The 12,116-nt window shown below is 35.3% G+C and overlaps 1 protein-coding gene across 3 annotated transcripts in view; it reads right to left on the reverse strand.

Moving 5' to 3' along the window:
• PDE7A (phosphodiesterase 7A) overlaps positions 1-12,116 on the reverse strand; it is a 75,434-nt gene that overhangs the window by 20,517 nt on the left and 42,801 nt on the right. For 2 of the 3 annotated variants that reach the window (XM_082753442.1, XM_082753440.1), the window contains exon 3: positions 8,595-8,678. The exons of the other annotated variant lie outside the window; for it this stretch is intronic. In XM_082753442.1, the coding sequence (XP_082609568.1) occupies positions 8,595-8,678 (84 nt within the window). The remainder of the gene's footprint in view (positions 1-8,594; positions 8,679-12,116) is intronic. 3 annotated transcript variants of the gene reach the window in all.

Here is a 12,116-nt window from a genome sequence, read left to right on the forward strand (position 1 = left end):
GAAAACATTCCTCCTCCCAGCCCAAATGTCCTTCATTTCATTTGCTTCTTTTCATGAGCTTTCCGTGTGCTAAATGCCTTTCTAATGTCTTACCCTGAGCATTTGTTCTTAAGAGATAAGGACGGTATAAGGATAAATTAGAATGATAAAATAAATAAGTACATGACATGAAAGCAAAGTCAGGATGTTGGAAGTGCTAAGAAGGAAGCTGCAGCAGTCAGATCCAGCTTTGATGCAAGAAACCAGAAGACAAGCTGTAGGTCTTTGTGCCTGGTCAACAGCAGCTCTCCTAGGACGTTCCTCCTTTTTCAGTTCATCCCCCACTTAAAGTTAGAATACCATCCGATGTGATTTTTACTTCTAAGCTCGTTTATTTATTTATTAGGATAGTCATTCTCATTTCCAGGCATCTAGAAATGAGATGCTAATAGGACAAAAAAATCCGAAATACTCTAAAATAAAAATAACGGTTTACTAACATCAGTTATTTTAGCAAAATGTTAAGAATGCACATCAAAAAATTAAGTTATGCAAGTTGCCTTCGTGCAACAGGTTTCATCCGCATCCCAAGACACTTAGTTTAATCCTTTCCCACTCCCAATCTTTGAAGCGTATTCTATTTCACGAAAAGAAAGAAAAATCGTCACATTTCACAGGGACTTTAGAAATTTTTTTTCTTGTGTTAAAATAAAAAGACAAAATAGGGAAAACACAAAGCCACCTTAGACTGATATATTTATTCTCAATATTTTCATCTTTTGTACAGTAAGGAAAAAGAATGAAAGGAGGAATGACAACTTAGTGGTTTAATTTCTTATTTATAGAAGCCTTAAATCCTAGCAAAACCGATTCGGTTTTCTTTTAATGCAAAGATAACTCCTAGCCTCTGGTGGGGTTTTGGTCAAAACAAGGCAATCCAGCTCATGAACTTTACTTACCTCCACATCTTCCCTGCTACAGCCTGAAACACAGATACAAAGTTATCTATGATAAAAATTATTGATTTTTACTATTATCAGTAGAAAGAGTTTAACCAAGGATATCTGATATCTCTGCCACTAACATAAATAAAAATGAGGATGTATAATATAAGAAGTGAAAGTATGGATCCTTCTCACGTTTGAATATCAAACAGGAGTTTGAGGTGCACAGGTCCACCAGAGGAGATTCTTTTTCTAAAAGAAATGAACTACAGAGAATCTCTTTTCTCTCTTCATGGAACATTTCACAATTTTGGTATAGTAAAGACAACTACACATTTACTTAGCTATTCCTTTCACGATTTTTACATAGCAGATATCACCAACCCTGAGGTACTAAAAGAAAGTTTCCACTACCTGTAAATATATTGAAAGAAATATTCAATTTCACATGACAACCGCAACTGTATTTCTAAGGCCTTCCAAGATACAAATCAATTTCTATTTACGAACAATTTACAAGTATTACCTAGCATTTCACACCACTAGAGGGACCCATAAGCATTCTAATTTCACATCTATTCCCAACAAACCGTTAGGAAGTGCATTGTATTAGATGTATTAGATTGTGTTTTCTCCGAGTTCTGTTTAGCTCTATACTAAGTTTTTCACTGTCATAGTTTGCATTATTAGGTACTTCTCAGATATTTGGTATTAGAGTCATTAATAAGATCTATGATATAACTTGCAACATACAATTTCAGAAGGACTTTATATATAAAAAGATTACTGGTGTCTAAATTACACTGCTATATTTCCTTAGATCCACTCTTAAGCCCTGTTAGCATCACTGCAAAAATCCCCTCTTAAAAGAAAGTCAGGTCAAATTGTTTTAAGGTATCCTACATATTCATTTGTGTACACATTCAGACTTTTTTTTTTTTTTTTTTTTTAAGAAAACGATCACTGAAAATTATGCTATGGATTAATGTTTAATGAAAGGAACATGGCTTTGCAAGTGTCTTCTGACTGACTGGAAAGAGAAAAAAAAAAAGTACTAACTTTCAAGAAACTCTAACAGATATCCCCCAATGATCAAGTACAACCATTAGGCACCACTATCATGGAAGATGATCCCCTCTCTGAAGGACCTTGCAGAATAAAATACTGTCTTAGCAAAGTATAGAAGCCATAGACCAGGAGGGAAGCCACAGACTTCAGGATGGAAGAGACTTCTCATAGCTCTTTGGACCAACTCTCTGCTCAAAGCAAAGTATTTGAGAGAAATGACTCAAAGTACGGGGATTTTACTACTACAGTACAAATTAAACACCAGATCACCAATGGTACTGTATGCCTTTAAATAACACAGCACCAAACGTGTACAGAAAACACTACGAAAAGATATCTAAAAGGACTCTATCCATATAACTCTTTTGAATTTTGGCTCCTCAATCTTTGTAAATATCACAGGAACAATATAAAATTAAGTGAATTGAGCAATGGGACTCCTGTACTGAACTGAATAACATTTTACAGTTACCTGAGAACTAGGGAACAGTACTCATAAGACATACACTTTTCCTACCAATATACTGAATCATAACCCTAGCAATCTTGTAGTTACGTACTTTCTTTGACCTGACTCCATCTAAGGGGCAAGGCAAACCTGTAGCTCACACCAATAAACTTCATTGAAAGAAAATACATAGCTGAGTATCATCAGAATACACTAACGTTTCTTGGGGGGAAAAAAGTTATACTTAAGTGTCGTCAGTGTTGAGATGTTAATGCTCTTGAAGAACAAACAAGAACACATGACAACGTAATGGTTCGAGTTTTCTCCCAAAACAAGGATAATATATTCCAGACCGTCACCAGATCTTTTTTTCTAGATGTCTTCCAAGAAAACACCCACTCTTTTGTGTTGTATAATTCCCCAGTTCCATGACAATGGAATGACAGAACTATCAAGTCATTCTTCTTGGCCATTCTTCCCCACACACACAAATGAAAGAAGAATTCAAAAAAGAAACGCTCTGGTTGACGGAAAAAAGGAGAATTCCTTTAAAAGGCTGCATGACTGTAAGTAGAAAAGTCACACTGGAAACAGGCAAAAACAAATTAATTCTTGCATTTTTTATGATGGCAAACTTGGCTCCAAGTATAACTTTAAAAATAAGCTACCTGGAAAAATGGACACATTAAAGAGGTTCAAAAGAAGTGAAAAAACTAGGATGTGGCGGTGTCTTCTTCTACGGTCAGACTTACCTCAGCAATAAAACACCGCGCTGTACCTGTGCAAGACTCCAGAGCACACATGCTGTTTTACAGAAACTTTAGAAGAAATTTGCAGATAAAACAACCATCTACCACAGCAAAATATATGCGTATCTGTCCTGTATTCTCAACTGGAAGCTTTTACATGGAAATCTTCCTTAACCAAGCTTACAAATACACTTGGATTTCAAGTTTAATTTCACTGTTTTCTTTTGACCAAAGCTCTTTTTAGATTTTCCCGTGACTAGGCTTTTGCAGCTTCCCTTGTGTGATTGCATTCTCTGCACTAATTTAAAGTAAAAATCTCTCTCAACAGAATGAGAGAAACTATTTTAGCACTCCAGATTATGAATAATGAGACGCTAATTTCAGAACATGTCCTGCACAGAAAGGCAACTTTCAGAGAAATCTCGAGTGTGAGCCTTTCAGTCCTTAGTGCTGGTATTTTCACACAGAAATAAAATACTTAAATCAACCTCTGACCACACGGGAATCTCCTCGCGTGATTTTCTTTGTTGGGAAATTTGCCTTTCTTCACAGTAGAAGATTTAAGAATACCTTTCTTTCCTGTTCAACAAATTCAGCTCAGTAATTCCTCTATTTTCATGAAATAAGAATGAGCATTCAGTTTCTTCTGGGCTGTGCTCATTTTATCTCAGCCTCTAGATGACAGTCAAAAGCATGTTCGGGTACTGTTATGGATTTCCCAAACTCTTTAAGGCAATCAATTTGGACTTGAATTCTTCTTCCTCACTTGACTTCTGGCTTTTCATCTAAGATAAGTCTATTTCACTGTCCAAGGTATATCTTTTTAAATGATTTGTGAACGAAGCAAGTTCAAAGCAACAGTGCAAATGCAGATGCTGACACTTTGCTGACGCTTGCCAGATCTCAAAGTAGCAGATACAATGTTCAGTGAATTTATCCACACTTATATTTGTCTGAAAGTTGTACACCAAAGATAAAATCTGGCATTTCTTCATGTGTTTGCACTCAGAGAATCAGATTTATACATCACCAATGCAAGTCACCTGAACTCTTCCTTTCCACTATAAAAAAGGCTCCGAATGCAGCCAGGGAGAAGACATCTATCTATCTCTCAGTGATGTCAGTGAGCTCCAATCACGTTTTCTCTCCAGGATGTATCTCTGTACTGTAAGCACCAAGTTGATTCAAAACTGAGTCATTCCTAAATGTTTACAGAAACATACTGATTAACTCAAAAATCCTTTCTTACCTCTAAGATATTTTAACTCACAGATGTGACATACTCAGTTATCTCTGGAACACCAAGTAGAGCCACGTGTTGGCAACATCACCATCATCTCGTACAAATATGCTCAGACTACAGTGGCATGAGAGAATTCTGACAGCCTTTTGACAAGATCTTATCTATTTTGGTGCAGATACAAAAGGAAAACCAAGAACAAAAAAAGTTTCCTCTCCACAAGACCAAAGCTTTTTGTTTGGTTGTTTTTTTGTTTGTTTGTTGTTATCTGTTTTTTCCAGACTATACCCAACAACCTTTTCCCAAAAAGGAATTTTATAAGGATTAAATTGTATCTGCATAAGATGCTTCATGGTTTTGTTTGTTATCTTACTTATTCATTTTGGCTTCATTTCCCCACTGTAACATATTGTACGCCTCACTGAGCATATTCACTGATTTTTCTCAGGTGAAACTGAGTGATGGGAGCACACAATACATTCTTCTGTTTGTACATGCCAGAGTCTTCACAAACACAAAGAAAATATCTACACATATATACATGCATACATTTTAGCAAATTAAACATTACTGATAACCTCTAAATAACCAGAAAATAAAAACCTAAAACTTTATTGTTGGTTTGCTATTTTTAAAAGGTAACATTCATATACCATCATTTACCAATTATTCTAGAAAACATTTTGCTTTGCAGCAGCTTTAATCAATGTAATCTGTTGACATTAAATTGTTCAGAAACAATTCAAAAAGCAACCACTTTAATTGTAAACTATTTGCAAGCCACGAGAGAACGAGAATGGTCATAACCAACCACTGCAATCACTTTTTCAGTAACTTCCCTGAAAATCAAACAGCACATGACGGTAGTCAGACAGTAAAATGTCAAACTTGTTACCTGAGGAGTGCAATGTAGATTCAGTGCTCTATGTTCAAATCAGTAAAATACTGTTGAAGTATATGCAATTTACTGTGTAACTGTGAAAAATGTATATCCACTGAACAAAAACTACAATTAATTTACTTCTGAGGAAGAAAGTTATGTGGCTGTTCTCCCCTCTCCAGAATCCACAGCCTTTAGCTGCTAACTCGCCCATGGTTCCACAGAAACATAATCACCAGATGACAGTAACAGATAAACTACTAATTGACATCCCCGTGATAACTGATTACAAACCAACATGTGGGACACAATACTGACTTTCCCCATGTGGCAGGATGTAGTCTTGTTCAAACAAAAACCTGTTTATTGTGCTGTCCTTTCTGATGAGTTCCCGTGAAGAGCTAGCAAAACATGATTCCTGGAACAGCGTACAGTGCAGAAGAAAAGCTGGCACCCAAAAAACGTAGTTTGACCATCAGTCAAATCTTGTATTCATAATCCGCAGATGTGTCTCCCACACTACAGTCTCTAACAACAACAAAACCATTTTTCCAGCAATCACTTTACAACCGGTTTTCCTAGAAAGAAGGTACAGGTAAGAATACTCCTAGCCAATTTAGGGAGTTGAATATTCATATTCAATTACAGAATGCTGGGGTGAAGATGCGGACACTGAGCTTATAATCCTTAAGAAGAAATAGAAGTGATCTTGAGATGTTAACAAAGTTTACTTTGGTATTTGGCAACGCAAGGTAAAGTTGCAAATGAAAACAGTATTAAAAAGAAAAATGATTGTTTTTTCAACCTCTGCCCCCACCCCCCTTTCCCCACCCCCAAAAAAAAAACCACAACAGTAGCTTTCTGAAAATACAGTCATGCCTTTAAAATTCTGTACTCTTCAAACCTATCAATAAAAGTTTGGATTAAGAATCCATTAATAAAACATTGGAAAAACTAGTTGGCAGTTTATTGGCTCGACTTCCTGAAAGACTTGGACATTCTTCACAAAACACCACTGAGAAAAAAATGAAAACGATGCTTAACAACAAAAGTTAGCTAAGCAAAATATACAATGGCAATAATGCTTCAACACTGTGAATGATAGCCACGGCATGTCATCTGTAAAAGAGGTAAGCAATGATCACTGCAAAATTTTTAGAAACACAATGTAGAGTTAGTCAATAACAGGTGAAAGTTACAATGAAGCTTCACAAACAGCATGAAGGAAACATAGCCAGGCATTACTGATGTTGGGTATGTAGCTGTCGTGGAGAGGAGAAAAAAAAAAAAAGACAACACTCAGATGCCTTAGCCTGCCTCTGCTGTAGAAGAGACCCATTTCAGCCCAGTTTTTGCTCCAAGCAAAGGAGAACGTGTTTTAGCTTGACTGGCTCCTCTCTTATGGTTGACCATTTTTCAGCCCCATAGATGAACAAGGCAAAATTCTTCTGGAGTTACCAGAGGAAAAAATAAATAAGGATCCCAAGAATCAGGTCAGGTCAGTTCCCACAACTTCTCTCTATCTCCAGTCAAGTAGCAAGATACTAAAACTCTTTTGCCTAAAAACTATTAGGGAAACACTGATCAGGACTCAATTAGCTTTGCAGGGAGAATGACAACTTTTTTTTTTTTTAATTCTGTAAATGAACAGATAATTTATTGGTACGGTGGGATACAGGGCTGAATTTCCTTACGTGCCCTCATTCACCTTATTCTTTATCGGAAAGAAACTCTATATGAAGAAGCAGGAGTCTGAAGTCTGCGATCAACTCTGCAACAGGCCACGATTCTTAAGTGCAAAATAAATCTGACTCTAATGTGGCAACTCTGAGAACTGCCACAGCAGCTGACTCCAGAGGAAAGTTACAGCCGAAGAATTTTTGGGCCTCCTAGCAACATTCCTTGCTGTCATCAGACACCGCAGTTGATGTTGCTAAAAGTTGCTGCCTGTGCCTGAACAAGTAGGGGCAAGAAGAAAGGGTGTGAAAATCCTTTTCCTCGTCTGCCTGATGCACAACTGTCAGGACGGGAACAGCGTGACGAGTATCATAGAAAATACAGTTAATTTGATGATGGCAATAATATCACACAAGACTAACATGCTGTTCTTTTAGTATTACTGTTAATATTTTCCTGTATCAGCATGAAATGCCATATCTTTTTATATATATATGTATATAAAATTCATAAATTGCATGCTATTTTTACAAAGGTGTTTGTTTGTTTTTTAATTCTCAGCAGAATTATCAGGACTTGAGACAGAATCTCTCTCCTCTTTATTTAAACATTCAACACATCATACTCTTCAAACTTTGTTTTCTCACCTATTTTGTGAAACTAACTTTTGAATGAAACTAAGAGTTTGAGATTTAAGTAGTGACCTACTTTAAAAATGAGCATCTTCAGGTAGATCAGACTATTAATTAGCACAGTTTCTGCCACTCCTTTTTTTTTTATTAATAAGGTAATTACAACCACACTTGTTACCGTGAAATAGCTTTTCCAAATCTCACCGTTGCACAGCCTATTCAGAATTGTGCAGATACAACGTTGGTATAGATACTTTGTGACGATACATTAATATTATTTGCATCCTTGAATTAACACGTCTTCTGTGTTCTGCTGCATATTCAGGTATGGTGGTTACTGCAGCTTTGATATTACAAGTACTGATACATTTAGTTGTAATATGGATGTAGAGAAAAAAAAGTAAAATTATTCAAAAATATTCTTATTGTAATACTTCTCTGAGGAAAAAGAAAAAAAAAGTGTTTCCTAAAACCCATAATTTAAAAAAATAGCCTGCTATTTGCTTATAACACTTTCATCTCTATTTTAGATTTGTCTGCCTGTGAAAAATTTAAGGTCTAGCTACTTGTTGGAGAAAATGCAATATTAACTGACTACGATCAGGTCAAGAACAATGTACTGTAATTCTTTTCAAGCATCATCCTGCACCGAGCCCTTCTGCTGCAGGGAAGTGTTCTTCTCAACTGATTAAGTACTCAGCATACACATCAGTATTTTTAGATAAGTCTTATTTTCGACAGGAATTCAGGTCTAAATTCAATAAATACAAGTTTAAGCTATATTTTTAGAAACAGAAATTTAGTGGTGAAGATTTTCTTATTCAATTTTTGGTAATGAAGTAGCATGAAAGATTTTCTTAAGTAATATAAAAAATGGTCTTGCTATATAAGCTGCTAACTCTATTTTTAGAGGCTCATTAGTTAAACTTAATGGAAGCCTTTGTTTATTTGTCATTAATCTACTTTTAAATACTTACAGTGAAAAATACGGAAATCAATGTATGGATGAGAACCTCTTCTCTCTGTTTCAAATCCTGCCCGACTTCTTACTCGCACATCTCCTAGAAACAGGGTCAAGAGTGAAATAAAAGTGTGGAAGAGTGGCAGAGATAAAATGCAAATGAACATAGCCTGGAGGGGTAAAGATTCATGTACTTAATGGAGTAGGGTTATTCAAGCAATAGGCCTATTTCAATGCTTTTCGTTTTAAAGGTGAAATTCAAAACAAAGTTTGAAGACTTGTTAAACATGCAATTGCATGCTTTCTCGTCAAAACCTCTCCTGCCTAAGCGTACGTTGCCAGAAGCATGTGACAAGCATTCAGATGAAATTAAGAACAGCTTGCTACACCAGTATGGTAAAAACGAACCTTGATATGACAGGAAACAATAACACTGAAAGTTGATTTGTTCCTCAGTAACACACATAAAACAATAACATTTCGTATAGTACAAAAAGATTCAGCTTCTAGAAATGGTAGCTTTTAGCAAATAAGCTAGTTACAGTATGATTTTATTTTACACAATAGAATATTTTCCCACTAGCATTTACTTACTTGCGCTCAGCTGTTTGAATATTACACATGAGCCTATTAAAATACCAAAACTCAGTATTAAAATTTTATAAAACTATTTTGCACTGCAATTAGCTTTAACCTGAATTTTAGCATGCTTGTTGATTTCTACTTAGGCATTTTACCAACTGAAAGCTGATCAGTATTCTTTTGTAAGGTAGATGTATGCATAAGCAGTTCACTTGGATTAAAGCTTTCACTTTAAAAAACCTTTACCAATTATAAATTTGAGCAAACCAAATGCATTACACCCTGAGACCTTAACAAAAAAGTGAAATCTAAGATGTGGAAATTTTCTGGTTTCTGATTATGAAAATCCTTTAAGTGTACTATGCTCCTCTCATCAAACACAATGATTTTCATGTTAATCAAAATTATTTAATGCAAGAAATCAAGATTGATTTTAATATGTATATATATATGTAGTGCTATTTAATGTAAAGGTTTTTAACTAGTAGTATTCTAACTGCTTTTCCTTTGCCAACCGGCTAATTTGTAATGTTGAAGACGACAGTGTAAGTCAGAAGATACTAAAGTTTTGGTCAATATCTTTAGGTAATATACTTTCAGCACTTAACCATCTGTCCAGAGATACGTATCTGTAAGCACAGACATATCCATAGTGACACACTTCACGTGAATGTTATCTTGTGAAGCATGCTGGAAGCACCACAGAAGATAAGTATATCCCAGGCTCCCTCTGTAAAGAGTCTAAAGTTTTCTTATCAGTAAAAACATACTAAATACTTTTTTTTTTTTTAAACTGAAAACCTTAACAGAGCTGCAAGGTAAAGTAAGTCCATTGCTATCTATAGAAATTTTCAGAATGTGGTCTGAATTATTTTCAGACCACTGACAATTTATTGAATTAAAAATTTCAAGTATTCATCTGAGCAGTGGTGCAAGAGGCTTGTCTTTTCCCAGACAATACAGAGGCAGCAAATTGTAGAACTCTTCTGTTAGGCACAAAGACAGCTGGTGGATTTAAAGAATGAGCGAATAAAAAGGAAAAGAGGAAATTTAGGAAAAGGGGAGGTGAGTACATTAGTAGTTGTATAAGAAAGTATGTTTACACAAAGGAAAATGTAGCCTTCATTATCTATCATGCAAATTTATCTGACAAATCAGTCAGACAGCTGTGTAAATTTTCAGTGCACCAGCTGAACTGAGCAGTTGAGCTTTTTTTTTTTTTTAAACAGAAAATATAACTTGTATAAATGATATTTATTTTTCAAAGTATCCTTAACTTTCAAAATTTACCAGCCTTAACATGAATCAGCAAGTAGTTTCAGGCAGTGTACAACTGCTCTTGCGAACAACTTACTTGTTCAAAGAGTCAAGGTAAGGAGAAGTTCACCGAAAAATACCTGGAGACTAAAATGCTACAAACAACAGAACGAGCAGGTTCATCTGACAAATGGTACCTAGAAAAATTCCCTCTTTCTTTTTTTTTTTTTTTTTAAATTATTTTTTGCTGGTGCCTACTCCCAACAGCTAGAATAACGGTACCTCTGTTTCTCTTGAAATGCCAACAATGTTGTGGATTTTGAGTAGGACAGCAAGAAAAATGCAGAACTAACTCCGCTGCTTTTATCAGGAGCTATAAAATTGCCTATTTAGAGGAACAGTTAATCAAAAGTAGAAGTGGAATATTAAGCATACATGTGGCAAAAAATTGATGGTAATAAGATACGGGTAAAACGAGATTATATACTTGTATACACATTAATTAAATTCTCAAAGGAAAGCAAAAAATGTCATTAAATAGCTGTTAAGGAAAAATTTGTTCCTTACAAATACAATCTCTTTGGTTGTGGTAGAAAAAGGTCATTTTGTTAAGAATTGAGTTCTCAACCACAGTTTCTACAGAATACACTTGAATTTATTCTGGAATTCTGCAGAATGTTAGCAGTTCTACAGAACTAAAATGTGTTGCAATAAGCCTAAAGTAGAAATTCCTATTGGGTCAAAACAAAAGCAGAAGAGCTCTCTTCACTATTGTTGTATAGTACTAGTGCATTTTTCAAGATTTCAGACCAAAAATGTGCTTTGAAAAACTGCTTCAAAGAGACAAGTAGTATACATCTGTCTGAAATTCCCACACGTATAAAATAAAAGGGAATAACACGTCACTGACTGTGTGTTAGCACATTACGAAATCATGTGCCTAAGCACAATGAGATTAATCTCTACTTCACATATGTTGTTAGTCCCACAACATCCAGAAGTACCTGACCATCATCTTGAAGTTGATCTGAGCTCTGAAGATCAACTGATGCCAAATGTGCTAACTTTACATGCTGATTTGCTTGGGATATTCTGCATGAGATTTTGTAACCTTATCACTTGGAAATGAACTTAATTTTAAGAAAAATGTGTTCATCATCATAGGTAACTTAAAAAAACACATAACATTTCAGATGACTTTTTACCAGACACTACTGTGTAATTCTTTCAAACAGCAACAGAAGTCAACATCAGAGCTGATTATTATTGTAGTAGCTGAAAGATAATTAAACTCAATACCTAAAACAAGGTAACTTATGAAAAGTTATTTATTTAGGCCTTTAAAAAAATATCAAAGTGGTTACAAAATCTTTTGAAACCATCAGATCACGCTGCTTATAGGGTAAATTTCCTTGAAGGAGACAAAGTGGTAGCAAGCTGACAGTTTTTAAAGTGTCACTAAAAATTTTAGCCACTGTGAATTAACTCCTCTGCTTCCTTAGGAAAGGCATTGAAGTCCATCATCTTAATGACAGTGGACTTCCATGCAGACTTTTTTTCTGTGAGTTTCTGTGAATCCAAAGCATAAAGTAAATAATCTTAATGTTCTTCAGAAGGGAGGAAAAGAAGTATGAAACCTTTCTTTCAAAGTTTAATTTTGCACACTGACCTGACACAGTATCTGTTGGCTGAGTGTTCA

This window comes from Aythya marila (assembly GCF_965140915.1).
Source record: "Aythya marila genome assembly, chromosome: 2".
Lineage (NCBI taxonomy): Eukaryota > Metazoa > Chordata > Aves > Anseriformes > Anatidae > Aythya > Aythya marila.